General features: G+C 39.2%; 1 protein-coding gene across 1 annotated transcript in view; it reads left to right on the top strand.

Moving 5' to 3' along the window:
- The first annotated feature begins 1925 nt into the window (after positions 1-1925).
- UTP20 (UTP20 small subunit processome component) overlaps positions 1926-25471 on the top strand; it is an 81943-nt gene continuing 58397 nt past the window's right edge. The window contains exons 1-16 of the mRNA XM_037513784.2: positions 1926-2146; positions 2962-3042; positions 5492-5558; positions 5674-5806; positions 6270-6458; positions 9610-9691; positions 10391-10528; positions 10961-11116; positions 11674-11820; positions 11905-12039; positions 13098-13175; positions 15197-15372; positions 19383-19535; positions 19679-19767; positions 21376-21481; positions 24802-24952. Coding sequence (XP_037369681.1) covers positions 2102-2146; positions 2962-3042; positions 5492-5558; positions 5674-5806; positions 6270-6458; positions 9610-9691; positions 10391-10528; positions 10961-11116; positions 11674-11820; positions 11905-12039; positions 13098-13175; positions 15197-15372; positions 19383-19535; positions 19679-19767; positions 21376-21481; positions 24802-24952 — 1926 coding nt within the window. The 5' untranslated portion in view covers positions 1926-2101. The remainder of the gene's footprint in view (positions 2147-2961; positions 3043-5491; positions 5559-5673; positions 5807-6269; positions 6459-9609; positions 9692-10390; positions 10529-10960; positions 11117-11673; positions 11821-11904; positions 12040-13097; positions 13176-15196; positions 15373-19382; positions 19536-19678; positions 19768-21375; positions 21482-24801; positions 24953-25471) is intronic.

Raw genomic sequence — 25471 nt, 5'->3', positions numbered from 1 at the left:
CACTTCTTGAGTCCTCAATCCATGCATATTTTGCCTCCTGTCCTTTACTCTGACCACCACTGACCTTTACCTTGTCAGATCCAGCAGCCACTACTCTATTCTCAGTTTTTTAGGTCACTAGTCTGCTTCCCTGTCCAGATGAGTCTGTTTCTATCTCACTGGCTCTCTTTCCCAATCATTTTCCTGGTCACTCACTGCTAAATGTTGACGCACTCCAGGATTCAGTGAGGATCCTCCTTTTGCATCCTCCTTCCATCACTCTCTCCATAAATGATCTCATCCAGTTCCACTGCCTTAAATACATCACACTTGGCAGCAGTTAAGTATATTTAAGACACCACCTTCAGCCTCCAGGCAGAAATGTATTCAATTGCCTTAGTATTTATCCTTAGCTATCTAAGATGTAGCCATCTCAGACTGAATATCTGAACAGAACTATTATTATTATTATTGTTATCTGTCCTGTACAACTCAGAAAAACAGTGCCCAGCCCATAAAAATATTTGTCAAATGAAGGATATCATGAATATGCATATATAATATATACTACAGACACAACTGTTTGTACAATTTATTTGGTTAACATGACATTAGCATCATAAGAAAAACACCACAATGTTCTCGGAAGTTGTGCATGAAGTAAGAGTTTTCATTAGGGCCTCCCCGGTGGCTCAGCGGTTGAGCGCTGGGTTGCGAGGCTGCCCGCGACCTCTGCGGCGCCGGTTCGATCCCCAGCTGCTCCCCGGCCACCTGAGGAGGGTCCCACATGGCGCGCAGACCTCTCCTGCCGCCCGCTGCTCCCCTCAGCAGTGTACCTCGGTCCCTCTGCCTGTTCTGCTCCCTTCTCTGGCTCTGGTGAATTCTCTCACCCTCCCGTGCTTCTGGCTGTACCCAGTGCATGTATAAACAAAACAAACAAACAAATAAATAAATAAATAAATAAATAAATAAAAAACATGCCTCTATAAAAAAAAAAAAAAAAAAAAAAAGAGTTTTCATTAAAATGCCTTTTGTAGGGCACCTGCACCCCTATGTTTGTAGCAGCACTATTTATAATAGCTAAGCTTTGGAAACAACCTAAATGCCCCAAAATAGATGACTGGATCAAGGAGATGTGGTACATATACACAATGGAATATTACTCAGCAATCAAAAAAGATAAACATGGATGGTGCTGGAAAGGATCATGCTCAGCGAAATAAGCCAGTTAGAAAAAGAAAAATACCAGATGGTCTCACTCATAGCAGGAATTTAGAAAACCTAAATAAAGGACCAGGAAAAAGACTAATTATAATAAAGTAAAAATCAAAATCAACAAGCAACTATAAAGCAGAGACACACTACAAGGGTGGGGGGAGCCGAGGAAGATGGAGCAGGATCAAAACAAGGGAGGTGGAAATTGTATGAGGACTATAACCAAGATGAAAATGCATACATTGTGCAAAAAATGAAAAATGATGTAAAAATATATTAAATAAAATAAATAAAAAATTAAAATGCTTTTGTAATATTTTTCTATTTTATGTAAATCATAGTGGTTAAGAATATCAGACATTGGAGCTAAGTGACCTCTGTCAAACAGGCAATTACAACCACACATTCTTGCTTTCCTTTCGTCTCAAAAGGGCTTAAAAGTATGTACCTCACTTATAATTACTATTCACAACGCGCTTTACTGTGAAAAGTACTGAGGTAAAGGGTTTTGCACGGTCGGCGCACACAGTGGGGGGCAATGACTGTTAGCTGATGGTAATTACAGATGTTTTCTTCATTACAAAAATACACATTCTTCTTACACACCCTTACTGAGGAGTAAAAACAAGTCCACGCCCACCTGTCCGCGTAGCGGCCTCTCCCGAACAGGCGCCAGCTACCCAGGAGCCGGGTGCGCCTGCGCCTTCCGCTCCTTCCGCCCACGTGACCGGCTCAGGCTCCTCCCCGCCTCCAACATGGCGGCGCCCATAGGCTCTACCCGCACGTGAGAATCTCCACGCCTGGGACTCCGAGAGTGCAAAAGTGTGAGCCAGTTTCGCTCCCCTACAGTCGGGTGCATCCCTCCGACCCTTGGTGAGGCCCTCGCGGCCGCTCCCCCTCTGTAGCCATGAAGACAAAGCCCGTTTCTCACAAGACCGAGAACACCCACCGGGTAAGCGGAGAATCTTGGGCCAAAACTGTGGATTCCTAGTGGCTCAGCGGTGAAACTGACTCTGAACAGCCCTCCCGGGGGCGCGGTGATTAGGGCCGAGCGAGGATCACTTGTTGGGGAACTCTGTCAAAAGTGGGATACTCTCCGGGTATAGTAAACTTGAGATGGGGAAAGAAGTCTGGATGGAAGATTTTGTTCTTGGTTTGTGGGGTCCGGCCCGTGTGGGAATTTCCTTCAATCTGGTGTAAAATGATTGATTGTAGGCTAATTGCTTAAGTACGTTCTCCCCTTGCTCTTTTGCAGACTCGAGGAAGGGAAGGGTTGTCGGCAGGAGTTGATTTTCCTGTTCAGGGCTACTAAGTTACTTTATGTTTAGCCCTTGAGGGTTTGAGAGTTATTTCTTTACTACAAAATGGTAGTTCTTTATGTGCTTTAAAATAGTATTGTTGCAACGACTTGAACTGGTCCCTGTGCTTGTTGGGGGCGAGGCTAGGGGCGGGCCGGTGTGAAAGCCACTTCTGCTTACCTCTACGTCCATCCAGCTAGCATGGAAATTATATGCCATAACTGAAACAATTTATGCAAACACATTCCTAGAACTATTTCATGATCTTCCTGTAATTCAATATACGTATAGTGCAGTGCATTCAAGACTGTCTTTTCCTTTTGTTTTTACATTTTTGCGTTTCATCAGTAACATGAGATTATTGCATATGAGATTATTATATAACAAATATATTATATAACAAATATAATTAAGATAGGATAAGTATTAATGATAACACATCTTAACACCTTTCTGTTCCTTCCCCCAGTTTCTTACATTTGCAGAACGACTAGGGAATGTGAACATCGATATTATTCACCGGATTGACAGAACTGCAAGCTATGATGAGGTAAGGGTTTGTAGGGTTTGTAGTGTGTTTTTCAGGTTACTCTTAACATTTCTTAACATGAAATGTATTAGACTATCTAATTCAGTTACCACATACGGCAAATTAGATATGTCACTCATTGTTGCCATATTGGACAAGTGCATATATGGAAGATTTCCTTCACTGTAGAAAGTGCTGTTGAATGATGCTGTGTTAGACAATTAAGTTGACACTCAGCTGAGCATCTGTGATTCCTGCTTTTCCCTTTCACATGTCCACTCTCAAGCATTGCTGCAAATACATATTTCTTGAGCTGTAATTTTATTTATTTATTTTTAAGTGGCAATTTTATAGAAATATTAAGCAAGTCACCTTTCTTAGGCATGGTTTCCTCTATAAAGAGGAAGGGGCTAGACTGCATATTTTTTTCCAATTCTAATCCCCCTCTAACTCAGTCAAACCTCTACTTTAAAATCTACATCAATTCATTATGTCTCTGCTAGCCTTCTAAGGTCCTGTATAGCATGCCTTTGGTTTAGGGGTTCAACCTCATTTCTTACTATTCTTCATTTGGCTTCAGTCACACTCTGTTTATGTCTCTTTGTATGCATTGTCTTAGTGTGTGAATTCAGCATGTTAAGTGATATTATCTAAGTAAGAATATAATGTCTTGGGAATGCACTGATGGAACCTAACCTAAATTCTCTGGGGAGTAAGGTTGGTTGTTAAACAAGGGATATAGACAAGCCAATACCTGAGCTGAATCTTACTGTTCATAAAGGTTTTAGCATAGCAAATAGGACAGGAAAAGATGTTTCTAGCTAAGGTAGAAGTCTGTGTCATAGACCAGAAGCTAGACAATGCATACCACACTCAAGAAACTGCAAAGCAATTCAGAGTGGTTATAATTTGTGTGTTCGGTGTTTGTGTTGATGGTGTGTTGATAGAGAGAGAAAGCTGAAGAAATCATCAGGGATCATAAAGGGCTTAATATATCAAGCTAAATTTTTTTTTCCTAAAAAAATATTGGGGTATCTTTCTAGGATTGTAAGGCAGGGAGTGGGTGACATGATCAGGCTTAAGTTTTAGATCTCTGTTTTAGTGGGGAGGAAAGAATAGGACTAGCTTCAGGGCAAGCTATGAGGATGTGAGGATGTGACAGTTGTCTAGGTCAGAAATGATTATGATTGCAGTAGTTAAGAAAGAAAAGAGAAAGATTCCAGAGATGTTGGAGAAGTAGAACTAGATATTGAAGAAGTCGTGATGCCAGACCAGATTCAAGGGGTGAGGAAAGAGACTCCATTTCTTTGGCATAGAGAATGCAAGTCATGTGGCATAGGACCGGGACATAGTCTATCCCAGATGACTGCCATGTGCCAATTCCTCTACTAGACTGAGAATGCCCTCGGTTTAGGCTTTAAACTTTAAGGTATCTTTCCCTTCTGCCTTAGGAACAAAATTTAATGGTATTCTTTTTCTTCCTTTCTATTCTGTCTACCTGTTGATTTTCCTTCATTTTTTTTTTTTTTTGAAGACTGACAAAGCACAATGTAAGGATTTAGTTTTCTTAAGATTGTAAAAGATTTGCATGCTATTTGTACATGTTCTTATGGAGTTATTTGTTCTCACTTGCTCTTGCTTGTTCACGGTGTACATATCCACGGAAGGTAGTAACTTACTGGTTTTACCTTTCAAAGAACAAAGTGAATTGGTTTTACCTTTCAAAGAACAATATACATGGTGTTGACAAGCTAAACAATATGGTGTAAACGTAGAAAATCTTTATCTCACCCTTCCCATTCTTTTTTGCCTAGGAGACCAATATTGAGAGTTTGGTGTATGTGTGTTGTTTTTTTTTCATACAAAATTGTGCTAACATTTCAAGAGGTCTTCTTTAAAAAGGAAAAACTGGATTCTGCTAAACACATGATTATGTAACTTGCTTTTATCACTTTGGGGGTATATATCCTAATTCATTAGAGAGATGTTTTAATAACCACATAATATACTCTAGTTATACTAAACAGTTTCCTCTCATCTGTTCTATGTACAATAAATTTGAATGAACATCTTTAGACTTGTATGTTTGCAGATTTTTAAAGAGATGCTTCCAAAATGGGAATTGCTTGTTCCAAGGGAGTACCTGTTTTTAGCTTGAACAAAAATGCATGTAAACTTCCCCACAAGGTTATAGCAGTAACACAGAAAAAGTTTTTCTTCCTTGGTGTGACTGTAAAGAATTACCTGTTGCAACCAAATCAACAAAACACTTCATTTTAATCATCTGCATATATTGTACTCTTGTTATTTTTTTTAAGCATGGTTAGTTAAAACCCTTATTAAAAAAATCTTGTTTTTAAGTTGTTGATTATCATCGTGTTAAGAGCATTATTCTTATTTACTTTGTAGTTTTTCTTTGAGTTGTCTAATTAATGGACTGGCCTTAAAGTATTGCTTTTAATCTTGACAGGAGGTTGAAACTTACTTTTTTGAGAGTCTACTGAAATGGAGAGAATTGAACCTAACGGAACACTTTGGTATTTCCTAATTTTGTTTCTATTTTATTCACCTATCATTTGTGCTTTATCTGTTCAAAACAACTAAATAGTGGTAGAAAAGTAGAACATATTCTTTTTTTTTTTTTAAACCCAGGGAAATTTTACAAAGAAGTTATTGACAAATGCCAATCATTCAATCAGTTGGTCTATCATCAAAACGAGATAGTTCAAAGTTTGAAGACTCATCTACAAATCAAGAACAGTTTTGCCTATCAGCCTCTTTTGGAGTAAGTAGAAGGTTGAAAGAAACTTTGATGACATTTATCTGAATTTCAAGAAAGGTTGTATTTCATAGCTACATTTGCCTCAGGTCTGGTGTTTGTAATTTAAAATCAAGGATTTACCTTTTTGGTAGATTAGAATATTAGTATATCACCATAATGCTGACCTGTAGGGGCTTGCTTTTTTTTTGCTTTCATTTTATGCTTTTAAGAGAACTCATTTTCTCTATAGAAATGATTGACTATAACTTGATTGAATGGACCTTCTTGGTTTAGTCTGATATCTTAGCTGAATTCTTAAAATGTGAAAAACTATATACCTCTCTTGAAATTTGGTTTGCAAAGTTTAATTAATCCTGTGATCCTAGGTGATTTACTCTCATTTGTGGAATAGATTTGCAGTCTTGTTTTTTTTTTTTTTTTACCTGTATGTCTTACATATAGTAATTTCTGCTTATTTTTAATCCAGCTTAGTTGTACAATTGGCTCGAGATCTCCAGACAGATTTCTATCCGCATTTTCAGGATTTTTTCCTCACCATCACCTCAATCTTGGAGACTCAGAACACAGAGCTGTTAGAATGGGCTTTCACCTCACTGTCATATCTTTACAAATATCTATGGCGACTGATGGTGAAGGACATGGCCAGTATATACAGGTAACCCTTTTCTTACTCTAATATGGATGAATTGCTTTTCTTTTAAACTTCATTTTATTTACTATTTGATGCTGTTTAGTAAATTTAGAAAGTTGTGCAGCCATCACTGCAGCCAGTTTAAGAACATTTCTTCATCCCCAAAAGATTTCTCATGCCCCCTTCACAGTCAGTCCTGCTTCCATCTGCATCAATTTTGAGAACAAAAGCAATGTGCACATATATTCAGTACATTCAAGATTCCTGGTGAAAACGTTTGTGTGCTTGAGGCCTCTCAATAGAATGGGCCTATTCAATAAAGATTTTTTTTGAGCATTTCAGTTTTATAAATTGTTATTTTTTGGTCAAGGGCAGTTTTTGTTTTTTTTTTTAAAGATTTATTTATTTATGCATACAAGAACTGAGGTATAGGCCAGAGGTGCAGGAGGTGAGAGGATTCACAAGAGACAGAGTGGGGAAACAGAACAGGTGGATTGACTGAAATATGCTGCTGGGGGGTGCAGCATGCGAGACTGGAAAGATCTGCTGTGCTATGTGGGTCAGCTCCCTGGCTGGGGATCAAACTTGTGCTGCAGTGGCTGGCAGTAGCTTGATAGCACTGTCTTTAGCCCCTGAGTCATCAGGGAGGCCCATTAAGGGCAGTTTTGATTGATACTGACAAGCAAGAGAGAATTTCTGACTCACATTGTGCATTTAATAACAACACTGATAACACTAGTCATGCTTACTTGCAAACCTGGCTCCCTGATGCTAATGTAAGCTTTAATTGCCTTTTCTCTGGCTTCTGACTCCAAACTACATTTCCAGTGCAGTCCCTAATTATGTCCTTATATGAAGTTGATTTTCTAGCCAAAGTGGTCAACTGTCTACTACACCACTCTGCACTGATCTAACCTTCCCATCTCTTCTACTATTAAAAACATATCTCCACTGTCAAAGCCTGGCTTGATTCTATAACCTCCATAAATACTCCCTGGTACCTTGACCAGAAGAAGTAAAAGCTTTGTACTCTGAATCTCTCTGGTATTCTACCAGTTTATGTTACACAACTTCTGTTATAATTGTTTGTTTGTTTGTTTTTTTAAACACTTGGATTTCTTTTTTTTTTTTTTTAAGATTATTTTTATACAAAAACTGGGGTACAGTCCAGAGACACAGGAGGGTGAGAGGATTCACCAGAGACAGAGCGGGGAGCAGAACAGGCAGACAGACTGAAATACATTGCTGAGGGGAGCAGCGGATATGACAGGAGAAGTCTGCTGTGCCACGTGGGTTTCTCCCTGGCCAGCCAGGAATCGAACCCACGCTGTAGGGGCTGTGGACAGCTTCACAGCGCTGCACTCAACCCGGTGTGCCACAGGGGAGGCCCAATATAATTGTTTGTTCTTAATGTAAAGGTGCCTTCTGTAAATCTGTAAACTTTTGAAGACTCTCGTCTTCAATATCTGCATTTCCCCAGCACATAGCATAAAACATTATTAAAACAAAAGACACGGTATTTGTGAACAAAATTTAGACAGGCAAAGAAAATGAATTCCATAGTAACTTTGTTACTTGCATGTTACTATGTTAGGAAAAGATTGTATATACTCCATTTTAATCTGGGACTTTACTTGGTGTCTTGATTATTTCTACATACTTTAATTGTCACAGGAATATGTATAACCAGCTCTTTACCCCCCTAAACACCCAAGGGTGGGTATGGTATAAAGCTGTAGGTTTTGTTTTCGTCCCACCCTCCCTTCATACTATTCTCCTTTGTCCCACCCTTCACATCACCCTATTTGAGCAGAGTAAGAACGGAATATTTTCCAGCCTTTGCTAAGTTCTCTATGAGGCTTTGGATGGAATGTATTAGAAACTAGTATTACCTTGTGGAGGTACTCACTTGAGCATTTATGAAACCAGAGGCAACATGTCCCCATTCAAATGATCTCTTTTCAGTCATTCATGTGTTGAGAAACAAGTCTTTACTGTGTGACCCTGTTTGATCATCCAGTTTCTAACAGTGACACCATCTTTCTTGTCACCTGAGCCACCTTTGACCCTGTTGTTTTCAAGGACTCCAAATTCTCTTGATTCTGTTCTTCACTTTCTCTTTCAGTTTCATGAATATTTATGGAATGTGGTGTGTTGGGCACTTGAGATACAGTCACAAAGCAGATAAACACCCTTTTTCATGCCAAGTTTGCATTTTAGTGGTGGGTGGACATCTTGATTGCATGTCCAGCCTTTGTGAGGAACTGCAAGGAGGCCTGGGTGGTGTGGAGCTGCGTGTGTGTGTAATGGGAGAGAAATCGGGTGACGGCAGTGACATGGCAGCAGGAGGACTGATCACCAAGGGCCTTGTGGGTGCCCTAAGGTCTTTGTCTCCATTGCAGACTATTGAAATGTCTCTTGGATTTTCCCTTTGCCTTACTGTCTGCCACCAGCTACCTCTATATCCTTGTCCTGGGGATATAGCAAAAATAGGAGAGATTGTATTCCATGGTCTTTTATCATTACGGAGAACACTTAAAACAATGTAGTTATATAAGTGATATTTATTTTCAGCTATACGACCTCGAGCAGATTGCTTAGCCTTTCTGCCTCAATTTCAGTGTTTGTCGAGTGGGAACAATAACAGTACCTACCCCACAGAGTTGGGCTGCGTAGAAAAGGAGGCTGGAGTAAGTCCTCACATGAATGGGAGCTAGAGTCTAGTCTCGCCTGCTTGATGGTCACAGTCACGTTTACCAGGGCAAATCTGTCTGCACTTGCCTTCCCGAAACACATCATCCTTCCTCTTTTAGACTTATTGTTCTTGACCTTGATCTACCCACCTCATTTTTGGTTTTGCTTTATCTCTAGTAATGTGCACCCTGGTACATACCTGAGTTATTCCTGTCCTCTAAGATTCACTACATGTTTCAACTTCTCATGTATTCTTTACTATAAGATCATCACCACTGATTAATTTCTGTGACCTACAGTCTTCTGCTTACCATGTGGGTTCTTGGTAATCGAATGATACCTTAAACTACTGATATCATACCTGCTGTGTTTTTTTGTTTTTTTTTTTTTTGCTTCCCCAGCAAAGTGGTGAATATAGAGTTGCTGTGTAGTATATCAAAAATTATGATTAATTCCACATGTCTTATTTTCTCATTTTTAGCATGTACAGTACACTCTTGGCTCATAAAAAACTCCATATAAGAAATTTTGCTGCCGAAAGCTTTACTTTTTTGATGAGAAAGGTTAGTCTGATATTTTACATATTTTTGCTCATTAATTCTCAAAATCTAATGAATAGAAATGTATATTTTTTATAATATGGTTATGGTTAATAAGGATTAATATGTGTGTATACATATTATATAAAGCCTATTACCCCTTGAGTTTATCTCACATAAGGTTGTCTTTGCTCACTAATGTGAAATAATTTGAGCCACCCTTTTATTTTATTTAGACTTTTAGTTAGTGTATATATACCAAAAGTGCCCTCTAACTCAAGTCATGAAAGGTATAAACAGCGCGATTCATAGGAATTTTGGCAATAATTTACTAAAGAAACAATTTTATAGTGTCATCTGTATTTGTTTCAACCATAAAATTTTGAGGGTTTTTATAATAAAACGGTAACATTGGTATGAAAATCTTTTGTATCTTATGTATCTATTTGTATGAAAATCTATTGTAAAATATATGATTGGTTTGAAAGACAGATGACTGCCTTGTATAGTTTTCCTTGGTACATGCATTTATAATACACCAGTGAAGTGAGCTCTTCTTTGTATCCAATTACAGGTGATAGTATTACTGTTGCAGTAGTTTGAAAATACTGCAAGTATATTCCTTTCAGAATTTGTCTTAATACAGAAGAGCAGGTAACAGTTCTTCATTTAGATGTGTGTAGGTTGTAAATATAGTTTCCCTTTGCATTTTTTGTCTTTCAGGTTTCTGATAAAAATGCACTTTTCAATTTAATGTTTCTTGATCTCCACAAACATCCAGACAAGGTAGAAGGCGTTGGACAGTTGCTCTTTGAAATGTGCAAAGGAGTTCGGAATATGTTTCACTCTTGTGCAGGAACGGTAAAGAACCAGGAGGAATATTTTGAGTTTGTGTGAAAGGGATTAAAAAGAAAACAGATAAAATAAATGCACATGATGTGGAGAGACTCATAGCCTAGAATAAGTAGAAAGCAGTCAATGGGAACCGTTAGAGCTTTAATAACAGTGCTTACCTGGGGCTCTGGGTGACTATTTTTACTTCCAGTATCATTATTCTTCATGATGAATCCTAGCAGATAACAGAAATTAATTAATGAACAACGTGTGGGCTACATATGATAAAATCTAGTTTGGGACATATGTTAACTTCACCATCAATGTGGCCACTTCCTGGGTCATTTCAGATAGACTTTGATAACTTAATATAGTGTGGAATAGTTAGAGTGGGAGGTAACAGTTAATACTATAAAATGAATTTATGTGTTCATTTTCATGATTCTTGGATTCCCATAGGCAGTGAAGCTAATTTTGCAAAAATTAGGACCAATTACTGAAACAGAAGCTCAACTACCTTGGATTTTAATTGGAGAAACACTCAAAAATATGGTCAGATCCACTGTGTTCTACATCTACAAGGAACATTTTGGTGTATTTTTTGAATGTTTGCAAGTGAGTTCAACTTTTCAAGGATTTGTATATAAAAAGGAGTTGAAGAGTTGAGTATTATTAGTTTAAGAGACCACTCCTGCATATTGTATTTCATAATTATTTTCTTTATGCTTTTACGTATATATTGGGACTTTTCTTCTTTTACCTCATGCACTATTTTAATTTGATTTGCTATCTTGAGCTGGGTAGAGCATAGTGTTTAAGGCTTTGCAGCCAGCCTGCTTCTGTTTGAATATTAGCTTTATTACTTAGTGCTAATGTGAATTGGGAAAGTATTTTAAACCTCTAATCTTCATTCTTTCCTTCTGGTCAATGGGAATAATAATAATCCCTTCAGGGTTGCTGTGAGGTTGATAGGTTAATACTTAAAGGATGAGAACAGCATGGTCAGAAATGTCAGCTGTTATGATCACTAGTGACAAGGAGCCAGTAAATGTGTTTTTATCTTTCAAAGCTAAAGAATGAAAATTTGAACTGTTTCACATACTCTCTTCATTTTTAGATTGATGAGTTTGATATTTAACAGTTTTTCTCTCCATTAAATTTCTTATTTTCAGGAATCACTCCTGGATCTACATACAAAAGTAACCAAAACTAACTCTGGTGAAAGTTCTGAACAGGTGAAAAGGTTGTTGGAAATTTATCTGATACTTGTGAAACATGGAAATGGATCTAAGATAACCAAACCTGTTGATGTTTGCAAGGTGAGTTCCCAACTTAATTTCTTTGGCGTCTGTTCATGAAAAGCTGATCACTAAGTGTGCTTCGCTTTTTCTTTTATTTTATAGGTATTGTCTCAATCATTACAGATAGCCCATCTCTCCACATCTTGCTTGCAGACCCTCTTGGATGTAATTTCTGCTTTGATCCTAGGTGAAAATGTTTCCTTACCAGAGTCCCTCATCAAAGAAACCATTGAAAAGGTAATTTATTTCAACAAATATTAATTGAATAGTTAATAAGATGTTTGACATTGAGGAAGCCTCCTGAGGAATACAAATGAAGTATACCAAAGGCTATCCCTTCAGGTAATTTGTAATCCTGTTATGGATGTGTAATAGAAATGAACAAAACAGTGTAGAGAAAGTAAATCTGTTCAGTAAACATTCAGTAGACATATCTCACTTACCACATATTGGTTATAGACCAGGTCTTCTGCAGTGGACAACTGGTTCCTGTGATTTTTGATGGCTAGGGAAGTAAGACCTTTGTTGAGACCATATTGAAATGTAATGATTAATTCTGCCTGGGGTTGAAGAACAGAGAATGCTTTTAAATAGGTTAAATAGCAAACTGCCTATCAGAGAAGGAGTTAAAAGTGCTGGGAGCGTGAAATCACACAGTATGTTCAAAAGTGTACATTGTCTGCACATGGACATGTGAGGAAGTATGATCTATACCAGCAAGATTCTGCTTGGCCCTGAAAAGTTAGGTTGGATTTTCTTCTGCAAGCAGTAGAAGGCACTGGAAAGAAATTTTAGCAGGAAAATGGTTTGATGAAATTTGCATTTAGTGAGTCTAGAAAATGGAATGGAGAGAAGGGGGATTGAAAATAGAAGCATCAGTTAGGTTTTGCCAGCTTCCTGCAGTGTGATGGGATAAAGCATAGAGGAAGGTAAGAAATGGCACTGCTTACCCTTTTGTGACACTGTGTACCTGGGAAAGGATGAAGCAGCAGCTCTTGGGCAGAGCCCCGTGTCAGCATGGGAAGCACGTTGTCCTTCACCTCTGTGCACACCCCTGTGGACAGAACATGGTTGAAGTGTGCCCACCTTTCCCTTCCTCCCTCCCTCCCATTCCTGTCTCATACCTGCGTGTGTACCTGTGCACATGCTATCAATTTACTTGTGTCAAGCACCCCACTACCTGCTTGCAAGGCAGAAGACCTGGGAGGCTTGGGTGTTTTTTATTTTCAGGAATGGGGAAATGACTCACTGTGTACTTAAGAAGATTTTTTTTTTTTTTAACCTGTGGTCTACAGATTTTTGACAGCAGTTTTGAAAGGCACTTAATTTTGGATTTTTCCGAAGGCATGTTTACCATGAAGCAGTTTGAGCAGGTGAGTAAGATACTAAGTTTTGGGTTTATTTTGTTGTGGTAAAATAATCATTCTTAAAATGCAATTTTTTTTGGAGAGAAACAAAACACATTGGATATTTCAGTCCATGTTTCTTTAAAGCACTATATTCCAATTTTAGCCACAAGTGAAAGTTTAGTTCATAATGCTAAGGCCTTTCAAATAATATTAAATAACTAACTTGCTTTATAATAATCCTTTAGGAAGTTACAGAACCATGTGTTAAAATTGAAAAAATAAAGAACAGTTTAGGGCACTTTTGTGTTAATTTGGAACAAGTTTGCAAATTCATTTTATAAAATAGGTATTTGATGGAATGAAGTAGAAATCTTGTTCATCAAATCCTGAGTTTATTTTATCCTTTCTCCATACCCCCATCAAACATTTGCCACTCCTTCCAACTAGTAATCCTGCAGTACTCTTCATGGAAACCTATTATGTAGCTATTCTCTTTTTTTTTTCTTTTTAGTCTTTCATAACATATGTTCTCATTTGTCTCAGAAAAACTTGTTCGTATATGAAATAGTCCTTTTCCTTCCTGCCAGTGGGGGTCCTCACATCTCTCTGTTTTTCTTAACAAATGCATCTTTTCCCTCTCTCTTGTTCCCTTTGGTCTTTTTGAAAAAATCTTTTTATCAGAGTGCTATGTGCATATAGTTTTAAAAAGTCAAACAGGGCCAAAAGGTAGTCACTTTCCATTCCTATCTTACTCACAGGAAACCAACTACATCTAATGATTATCTAGCTATTTTCTTTGGTATTTACTTCATATAATTAAATTATTGGAACATTTTACTTTTCCTTGATTCATTAGTTTTAGTCCTCGGTGGATGAATTTCATTCTTTTGACACTTCTTTCCCCAATAGTGTCACATCACAAATTTTGGTTGAATTCACATTCACCATGCACTTGATCCTTGTAAATAAGGAGTGTTTTATAATTACATTTCCTTTTTATTATACCTTCTCATTTTCCCCAAGATTACTAATTACCTCATTCTTTAAGAATCCCAAATTGTTTTCTTTGACTAGCTAGCTCATCAATGAGACTGTCTTCCAGCAGCATTGTAAAGTGCCTCTCAATGGCAACTTGTCAGGTACTTTGGCGGCTCAGTTTTTTTTTTTTTTTTTTTCTTTGTTTGTTTGTTTGTTTGTTTGTTTGTTTTCTTTCTTGGAAACATTCTCTGGAGCAATTCAAGTCTGAATGGGTTGCTTTTTCAGCCCACTGCACAGGTGTCATAATAAGATTTCCTTTTGCTTTTCTCCTGTTTCTTTGATCATATGTCTTTTTCTCACTAGAGTTTACTGTCTTATTTTGATAAAAGACAGTCTCCAAAGGTTCTTAAGAAAGGGAAAATGTAAGTGAAATTTTGAGATTCAATACTTCTGAACCAGTCTTTATACACTCCTCATGCTATGTTATTGGTACATGGGGTATAAAATTCCAGATTTCTCATTCTCCTGCACAGTTGTTAGTTTTTGTTTTTTTTTTTTTTAATTTTATTTATTTTTGCATAGGAGAACTGGGGTGTAGGCCAGAGTCACAGCGGGTAAGAGGATTCACTAGAGATAGTGGGGAGCAGAACAGGCAGACTTACTGAAATATACTGCTAAGAGGAGCAACAAGATCTGCTCAGGACAGACAGAACAGACAGGACAGATGTGCTGCGCCATATGAGGGTTAGCCTTTTGGTCAGGGATCAAACTCAGACCATAGTGGTGATAGTGCTGAGACTTAACTCCGAGGCCACAAGGGAGGCCCCTCCTGCACAATTTTGAAGGCATTGTGCCAAAAGCCTTCAAATCCCAAAAGTGGAATTGCTGAGTTAATGTACCACAGGAACAATGGAGGTTCCTATGGAGAGGTCTCCTGCCATTTTTGATTCCTGATTCTTTATTTATGATGCTTTTTTTTTTTCCTCTTAAAAGTCTAAGAATATTCCCTTCATTAGCTGTTCTGAAATTTTACCTGTTAGTAAATGTGATTCCTCTCTTATTTTTAGCTTTTTCTACCCAGCTTTCTCTTATATGTTGAGAGTTGCTTCTCAGTTGATGACGAGACAGTTCAAGATGAAGCTCTGGCCATTCTGACCAAGCTTGTTGTGAACAAAGCCTCACCTCCTACCGTTGGCTCCATGGCAGTTCAGTATCCTCTGGTTTTCTCACCACAGACAGTGGGGTAAGTTTTAAGCCTTTATTCCCCGTAACGTCGGCCGGATGACCCATTTTAAAATAATGCAGAGAGAAAACTGAAAAAATGAAATCTCTATGTATCACTGGAAAGATGTTCCTAACATACAGTTGTGTGAAAAAAGCAAGTAGTAGAAGAGAACATGTCATGTCATTCCCAGGTCACCCTGACACTCCCTGCTCTACTCCCTGGCCTCTGGGAACCCCCATCTCTTCTTCATTTTTATAATTTAGTTAAGTGGTAGATTTTATCAGCTGTTTTTTTATGGACAGTCCTTTGATGTCAAGTTTCAGAACTCTGCCAGGTACTTTCTCATATTTTTCTACATGTTTTATGTTTTGCAATTAGATCCATGATCCCTTTTGAGTTAGCTTTCATATAAGGTGTGAGGTTTCGGTCAAGCCTTTCTTGGCCTCTGGATGGCCGCTATTCTGGCAATAGTTGTTGAAAAGTTCATTTTTCCTCATTGAACTGATCTGACACTTTAAAAATTTAACTGAGTGTGTACATGGCTCTATTTCTCAATTCTCTATTCTGTTCTAGTGCTCTTTGTGTCAGACCTCTAATGTCACATTATCTTACTGCTGTAACTGTGAGTTTTAAAATCTTGGAAAAAATTTAACAAGTTCTCCCTCTGACTGTGAAACTGAGGCAACCAGAAGGTGAGGGTGGAAGAGTAGGAACAAGGGGGCCCAGTGGAGCACGGTCGGGATTATTGGGCTTTTGTGGTAGACATGGTGTGAAAATACACATTTGTCGAGTTTTGATACAGTGCAGTGTTATAAACCAACACTGCTTCAATAAACTTAATTGGGAACAATTTAAAATTAAAAAAGTCCTCCCTCTTTGTTCTTTTTCAAAATTGTTTTAACTTTATCTAGAAGCTTGTTTATGTCTGCAAAAGAAAACCCTATTGGGATTTTGTGTGGAATTGCCTTAAATCTATAGTTGAATTTTGAAGGGCGTTTAAGGGAACACAAAAATTAACTTTATTTATATCAGGAGGATGGTAAGGGAAGGAAAGAAGTGACTATTGACTTTTGGAGTAATATACCTTTGCATTGTTTGAATTGTTAAAGGGTCATGGATTATTTTCTTAATTTCATGAAGAATTGAGACCCTTGGGGCCTCCCCTAGTGGCACAGTGGTTGAGCGCTGGGCTGCGAAGCTGCCCACAGCCTCTGCAGCACTAGTTCAATCTCTGGCCACCGGCGAGGGTCCCATATGGTGCGCAGACCTCTCCTGCCGCCGCTGCTCCCCTCAGCAGTGTATTTCGTCACTCTTCCTGTTCTGTTCCCCGCTCTGGCCCTGGTGAATTCTCTCACCCTCCCGCACTTCTGACTGTACCCAGTGCTTATACAAATAAATAGATAAGTCTTTAAATAAAAATAAAAAAGAATAGAGACCCTTTAGAAGTTGAGACTAAGTATCTAAATGTGAGCGAGGGTTCTGCTTAGCATTTTTTAAATATTTGAGAAATCGCTAGAAAATGGTAGCATAGGAAACCAGTTCTCTACAACTCTTATGTGTTCATATTTAATTTTTTTACTTCTCTTGCATTAGTTAGAAGTATAGATGAATTCCTTGAGTTTGTGCTGAACGCTCAGCTGCGGAACATCACGGCATTTCTTGAGGTGTGTGTCATTGTCCCATAGTCAAATAGCAGAGTTAGGTTTTGAGTCCATTCAGACTGAGATTCTGGAGGAAACCATCTTCTTCACATGCCACTCTTGTGCCAACCATAAAAATAGTAGTTTTTCTAACAGAATCTTGGCTTTTTTCTTTACTGAGCCCTGACTCCTAAGAAATGGGTCTTGAGAATCTCCAGTAGAATTCGCCCTCTGAAATACTCTCTTGATATTGCAACATCCAAGCCAGCTTCCAGCAGCATATTCCTTACAGGTGACCAAAACTACTACTAGGTTAGGACAATGAAAGTGAAGCTGCTTTGTTAGCTTCCATGAGGTGACAGCCAGGATCCGATAGCCTACGGCCAGACCTCATGCAGTTGTCTCAGTTGTCTCAAATCCCCCTTGGAATGTGGCTTGATGAGAATAAATAAATAGATTAACTAATTAAGTAGATAGATTAACTCAAGGCAAATGCCACCACTTGTGTGTGCCTATCTCTAAGAAAACATCCCTCTGCCACCCCCACAGGTAGGGTATACGTGAATGGTCACCTTTGTCTGAATATCCTTAGTAACATCAGTCCACTCTCACAGATTTATTATGGGAATAACACGAAATAATAGGTATAAAAAGACTTCAGAAGATAAATTTATTCTGTCATTGACAAATATTTATTGTGATGGGCACTGTTCTAGGCACTGAGGTGTAACAGTGAAAAAGAAAAAGGGTCTTTCTCATGGGAGATAACATTCCAAGTGGGGGAAGGAGGGATATGAGGCAGATAAACAAACAAGATCATTTTAGATAGTGAGGGGGGAAAAATAGAACCTGAGGTTGAGAGGGAGAGTGAATGGAATGTTCTTTTCTAAAGAAGGGGCCTTTAGTGGTGATGGTACATGGGGTGCCTTGGGGAAGGAAATTCTATGGAGACTCAGTCTGAAGGGGTGGGGGGAAGCAAATATTGTCTAAAAAAAAATGTAAAAAATGATAAATGTTAAAATAAAAAAATTAATAAAATAAATAAATAAAGAAGGGGCCTTTAGATGGTTGTAGTCGTGGAAGGATCCAGCCTTACAAACAAAGCTAGCTGAAGGATTTTCAAGGCATAGGAAAGAGTTACTGGATAAGGTCTGTGACAAGAGTAAGGCTGTCATGTGTGAATATTCCAGTTCCATGTCTTTGTCAATGTGTAGTATTGTCAGTTTGCATTTTAACCATTCTAATAGGCAAGGAGTGGTTCTCATTTTGGTTTTAATTTGCAGTTTCATGGTGAATGAGGATGTTAAGTACCGTTGCATGTGCTTATTGGATATTTGTATATATTTTTTATAAAGTCTGTTCATATATGTTTCTATTTTTATTTATTTTTTTTTTTGAAGATTTATTTATTTATGCATACAAGAGCTGGGGCACAGGCCAGAGATGCGGGGGGCATTGGCTGGAGGGAGTGAGGATCCACCAGAGATAGAGCTGGGAGGAGAACAGGCAGACTGACTGAAATACGTTGCTGAGGGGAGCAGTGGGCGAGACAGGAGAGGTCTGCCTCACTGTGTGGGTTTTTCCCTGGCCAGCCGGGGATGGCACTCGTGCTGCAGAGGCTGCGGATCGCTTCACAGTGCGGTGCTTAACCCCTTGCACCACCAGGGAGGCCCTATATTTCTATTTTTAAATTTCCTTTTTTTCTTTTCAGGTTGTAGGCGTTCTTTTTATAGTCTGGATACAAGTCCTTTGTTATGCCAGGATTACAATGTTTTCTTCATACATATCACTGATTTTTTTTTTTTAATTATATTTCTGTCTTTCAAATAGGATTGAAGTGATGGTCATTGGAAAAAGTTAAGAGAGACAAACAAGAATTGTGCCATAGTAACAAATACCTAAAATTGAATGTCACATCAGAAAACACCGCTGAATAACCATTTATTAGGTTAAGGTAGCAGAGAAAGTTGCTTCTAAATTGCTTTAGTGATACTTGTCAAATTCACCATGGTAACTTTATATCATTCTACACTTGTGAAGTAGTAAAGGAAAGGGGATGCAGTTAGTCAGTTCATTCCAGTTCTTACAAATGTGCCCATTAGCACAAAATTTAGAAATACCTAAAACTAGAAAGACTTGGTTTAAGTTGTGAAGCAAATTAAAATAGATAAAGTGGAACCAACAGAGGTTGAAAAAGCCTCTCATTCAAAATCAGTAAATGATTCACATTTGTTTAGTTATTTATTTTTTCCAACAGCCCCACCAGTTTCCCAACACCCCAAATGCTCCTCCACACATGGAAAGGAACCAATTTTATCACAAACTTCAGAGGGCAAGAGTGATTACATTCTCTTTTACTTCCAACTTGTTTATCTTTTCTTTCTTCAGATCCTATATAAGACAGAGGAGGATAAGATCCAAGGGAGGAAATGAGCAGAAAACAGTACTGGATCGTCTTTTATCTATAATTCAGTTACCCCCTAGTAAAGATGTTTGCCTTTCACATTCTTGGGCAGCCCTTGTTGTGTTACCTCACATCAGGTAAGAAAACACACAGCATTTCATTTTGAAAGCTATGCATAATGTGCTGGCTAAAACGTTTATTAGCCATTCGTTGTGGTTCCAAAAACAAGCTATTGAATGCCAGTTTGGACTTTTCCCTTTTCTCCCCATGACTTGAACAGACCTCTGGAGAGAGAGAAGGTGATTCCACTAGTTGCATGCTTCGTAGAGTCACTCTTCACCACTGTTGACAGAGGGAGCTTTGGAAAAGGTCAGTTACAATTGCCGTTTGTTCTTTCTTTTCTGGCATACCCTGAGGAACTGTAAACACGTGGAATACCAGAGAATAGAACTGACATCGTGTCCTGATATAACCTCCTGTGTGATAAATCAGGGAAAGAGGACAAGGTGCCGATGTTGCACTTGTACTTCGTAACATGGTAGCCAGGTCATGGTGGCTTGAACATGAGCTGAATGGGAAGAAGGGGAGGTGTCCAAAGGATGCCAAGGACTGAGGAACTGTAAACACGTGGAATACCAGAGAATAGAACTGACATCGTGTCCTGACATAACCTCCTGTGTGATAAATCAGGGAAAGAGGCCAAGTGCCGATGTTCCACTTGTACTTCGTAACATGGTAGCCAGGTCATGGTGGCTTGAACATGAGCTGAATGGGAAGAAGGCGAGGTATCCAAAGGATGCCAAGGACGCCCACTTTCGAACCCCAGCTTGTGTGGAATTCCCCGTGTCCCTGTTCACTCTACCCCACTGTGCTCCAGGCATTTCTGTTTCCTTACCCTGAGCAAGCTTTGGACATATATCCCTTTTGTCTAGAGTCCTTTCTAGATCTTTGTCATTTGGTGAAACTACTGATCTTTCAAAACTCAGCTTGATCCTAACACCTCTGTGAAGCCTTCATGACTCTTTCAGTCAGAATGATTAGGCTGTCCTGCCCCAATTACCATTTTCTGTTATGTACCAGGACATCTCCCCTACAAGCCTGAGAATAGCTGTTTCAAAGTAATATTTTGTTTTATTCTAGCACAGTATTTTTTGCTAACATATGTAGAGAGTAGTCATTCATTCATTTAAGTATTACTGTGGTAGGTTCTATGTTGGGTTATAAGCAAACATGTTAGAGAACAAAGTAGACTTGTGTTCAGTAGCCACATGTGACTAGTGGTTACCAAACTTGCCTCTGGCTCCCCATTGGCACAAGTATACAACATTTCAGACATGGCAGAAAGTTGGATTGCACAAGTATAGTCTATAGTCTAAAGCAGGGATTGACAACATTTTTTATCTAAGGACCAGACACTAAGTGTTTGATATTTTATATTCTTTTTGTTTGTTTGTTTTGTTTTAAATGACCTTCAAAATTATAGAAAACATTCTTAGCTGAGGAGCCATATAAAATCAGGCTTCTTACTTGTGTGCCATAGCTTGCCACTGCTCATGTAGGACTAAATATCTAATTAGTGTTAATATTATTGCTCTTAGTCATTGGATATGTGACTTATTAATAGGAGACATAAAATCAATATTTCTTAGTTTTTGAAAAGTCCAGGTGTTCTCCCCTCAGATGTTTTAGTTTTGATAATGCCAGTGGGTAGACCCATTGAACCTCTTCATCTCAGTTATGATTTTTAGTCTGTATTTTCACTCTGTATTTTTGTATGTATTTTTCTCTAAGAAAGTTAAAAGGACTTGGAACCTTTTCAGTTCTTTTATATTCTAGCATTTGACAGATAATTCTTTATGAGGCAAAATTTTACTGTAAGAACTTCTTATAAATAGCAAGTGTTAGATAAATGTGATGTCTGATGGTTATTGTGTCAAAGAAATAAGAAATGTGGTGTCTCCTGTTTTACTTCCTTAGGAAGCTTATTTGTTCTTTATCAAGCTGTAAATGCTCTGCTGAGTTTGGAAGAATCTTCTGAACTTCTTCATTTGGTTCCTGTGGAACGTGTGAAGAATTTAGTATTGTAAGTAAACATAGATTCTACACAGTTTAAAACTTAATAATATGTGAGGGCTCCTATCCTTGGGAAATCTTGGACATATTAGCAGGCCTTGTTTTGATCTACTTTATATACATATCCCACATAGTAAATGTGTTAATTGATTTATGTCTTCCAATTAAAATAAGTAAAGTTTTGACAGTCTTTAAATATGGATTCACATCTGTCAGGGGGTATTTTATGTGTGTGTAAGCTAGTGTTGTAGCGTGTAAATAATGCTGATGACTCCCAGTCACAACATTGCAGTGTTGACCTTTTAGAACTTTTTAGTGCCTCCAGCACACACATTTCTACTACTTGTGTGTTCTATCACAGCTTGACATGATCTTTCCAAAACAATCCAGCTTTTTTGTTTGTTTTTAGTTCATTTTACCCACCTCCTGATTTTGGTAGGAACCTAAGAGCACTACACTGTGGGCATTCACTGCTTGGCACCATTGTAAAAGCTGGGCCTTTCAAAAATCTGCAAGAGTAGTTGGCTTTTTTCTCTGGAGTCCAGTCAATTTTCTTGCCAGGCTTTTTTTATTATTATTATTATTATTTTAAAGATTTATTTATTTATTTATTTAAACAAACACTGGGTACAGTCAGAAGCGTGGGAGGGTGAGAGAATTCACCAGAGCCAGAGTGGGAAACAGAACAGGCAGACCAATGAAGTACACTGCTGAGGGGCGCAGCGGGCGCAGCAGGAGAGGTCTGTGCGCCATGTGGGACCCTCGCCAGTGCCAAGGATAGAACCGGCGCTGCAGAGGCTGCAGGCAGCTTCGCAACGCTGGGCCAATGGGGAGGCCCTTGCCATGCTTTTAAAAGCAGATTCATTTACTTCAACCAGTATTCAGTGACATTTCCCTTGGACCAGACCTCTCTTCTAGTTAGTGAATGAAACAAAGTTTCCTGCCTTCGTGGAGCTAACAATCAAACAAGAGACACTAAGCAAAGTGAGAAAGTAATGTGTAAAGCATGTTAAATGGTCATAAGTGCTGTAAAGAACATTGAAGCAGGGTCAGTGGGTGAGGAGAACCTGGAAGTCGGATCTAATAGAAGTTGTAAATAGAGAAGGCCTCACCAAGAAAGATCTGTGAGCAGACACCTAAAAGTGGAGAGGAAGTAAGCCAAGAGGATATCTGGGATCTGGAATGCTTTCTGTGTTCCAGACCTGGGGAGACACGAGTGCCCTTGGCATGCTGCATGCTTGGCTGCAGGAGGCTGTGGTGGCTGAGTGCAATGAGGCATGGGTAAGGGGTGAAGGGGACATCCAGGTGCAGGGGCATGCCAGGTATGACCTGTCAGGCCTTAGCCTCTGAGTGATGGGGAGGCAGCCACACGAGGGTTTTTTGGTGGGGGTGTGACATCACCCTAATGAGGAGTAAAGGAGACCTGTTAGGAGTCTCAACTGTAGTAGTCCCCACATCTCTGCATTTCTAAATCTGAGCGAAGCTGGCTTTCTCCATGCTAAGTCACTGGTCTAAATTCTTTTAAGGAGGAGAGTTTTTTCTTTGCTAGTACCCTACTCACATATTCCCTTCTTCATCCTTCCTTTTAAATTTCTCATATTCTATTCTTTAGTAGGAGCTCTTTACGGCAACCGTAGAGCTTTTGAAACAGAAGGGAGCATATAACACAGAGTGGGATTACTGTGTCCCCTGCAAAGGGCCAACTGGCCTCCCAGCCAGGTAGCTTGGATCCACTTTGAGGGTAGAGGTATAAGCTTCCATTTTTAAATGAGCCTCTGTGCTCAGCACTGTGCTAGTTACTATTTAAGCGCACAGGTTTCACAGCCAAGACAACTGGATTTGAACCTTGTCTCTACCACCTACTTTGGTATGGCTCAGTTAGTTAACTCATGCATATTAAGGTGGACAATGCCTGCTGTGATGGCAGCACATAAATTGCATTTATTGTGTCCTTATGTGCCAGCCACTGTTCTGAGTATTTCACATAATGTTACTTAATTCAATCCTCAGGACAGCTCCATGAAATGTAAGGACTGTTCTCATCAGACAGGGAAAGTAAAATTCTAAAATGAACCCAGAATCTTAACTACCCAGTACCTGCTGTCGCCCTGATCTAAACCACCATCTCTTATCTGGAATATTGCATTGACCTCCTGAGTTTTCTTGACGCTTTGAGATGAGAGCTAGATCATGTCACTTTTGCCAACAATGCAGGGGTGATTCCAGAGACAAGTGTGCTTGTCACAACTGGGGGCTGAATCTAGAGGGCGGAGGCCAAAGATGCTGCTAAACAATCTAGAATGCTCAAATATCCCACCTGCCCCCCACCCCCCAACAAAGAGTTATCTATCAACGTGCCACTATTGAGAAACCTTGCTCTACCCCGGAGTCCTTAACATGCTCGTAGGGCTCTTGGTGTGTTCTAATCCCTGTCTGCGTCTGGCCTCACTCCCAGCCACTCTTTCTTGTTAACTGGGTCCCAGTTGGACGAGTCTCCTTGACCTTCCTCAGACAAACACACCGTCTGGGACAAGGCATCACTCTTCCATCTGCCTGCCTGAAATGCTTTCTTGCAGATTTCCCATGGCTCACTTCTCTTCCTGCAGTCTCTGCCATCTATGACTGCCCCCTCTTTACCCCCACCCCTCTCCCTTTCTACCTCCCACACACCACTCACACCCCAGCCTCCTTCCCCAGATTCATTTTTCTCCCCTGCACTCATATCTATAAATACTCATTATTTATTAGTTGATGTAATAATTGTCTACCTCCCTCAGAAAATAAACTCCAGGAGCATAGGGACTTTGTCTTTTGTTTACTGCTATGTCCACAAAAGTCACTGGCATGTAATAGACACTCAGTAAATATTTGTTGGAGGAGGATGGCACATGGGTTAAATAGCTTGGCAAAGGTCACACTGCTGACAGATGGCAGGACTGGGTCAAACCAGAGGTGCTCAGTGACCCCAGAGCCCATGCCAGGTCCTGCACTAGCTCCCTCTCTAACACAGCACCTGGCACATGGAAAACACTTAATAAATAGTAAATACCTATCCCCCTTAATGTCAATCTCATTTACACCTGCATGGATTGAAAAGACAGCTTTAGGTTTTACGTATTCTAATCCCACCTCTACTCCACTGAGCTGTGTGTCGTGAGCACCTCACTTGCTGTTGTAGGCCTCAGCTCCCTCCTCTAAAATGATGCTCAATGCCTACGGAAAACTGTTATTGGCCGCCTTTACATTTTCTCCATCAGTGCTAATTTTCTGCAATTCTAGTCTTAGACTTGGGTATGGTGCCATCTGGGTCTAATCAGTACCTTGTTGCAGAATGCTTCCTTCGGAGCCATCTGTGCTGCTGTTGGCTGATCTGTATTATCAGAGATTATCCTTACATGGCTGCAAAGGACCACTTTCTGAGGAAGCGTTAATGGAATTATTTCCCAAGTTACAAGCCAATATTTCAAGTGGTATATCTAAGGTAATGATACAGTTTTGTGGTGTGTTCTCAGTTCATATTTTGTTTCTGTATATGGCCAGGGATTGTCCAAGCTCCTTAATCAGAAAATGCTGCGTGGGATGATGTCTGTTTAAAGCGGTGGTTCCTAACCTGAATCCGATCAACACTGACTGACAAACTGATGGCATGCAGCAGGATTAATTGGGGAGCATTATATAAGTACAAATTCTGGGTTCCCACACCCCAGAATACTAATTCAATCTGGCAAGGGTTGAACTGAAAAATCTGCAGTTGTGTAAATCACTCTGTAGGTGATTCTGCTGCTCTTCTAGTGTAAAGAATTTCCTGATACGTTATCTAGAAATAAAAATCTCTAATTTCAGTGAAATTGTCAACTTAATCAGCACTTATTTATATGGGATACTTATAGTATCATGGTTCAGAGAAACAACTTGGCATTACCTTTTCAGTCTAGTCTGGTCATTAATTACTTCTGTTATTTGAATAAGGTATTGGTTAGTATTGAATAAGAAATAAGGG

The sequence above is a fragment of the Talpa occidentalis genome, unplaced genomic scaffold (assembly GCF_014898055.3).
Source record: "Talpa occidentalis isolate TD23 unplaced genomic scaffold, MPIMG_talOcc4v2.1 talOcc4.16, whole genome shotgun sequence".
Taxonomy (NCBI): Eukaryota; Metazoa; Chordata; class Mammalia; order Eulipotyphla; family Talpidae; genus Talpa; species Talpa occidentalis.
This window is presented reverse-complemented; position numbering and strand designations above follow the sequence as displayed.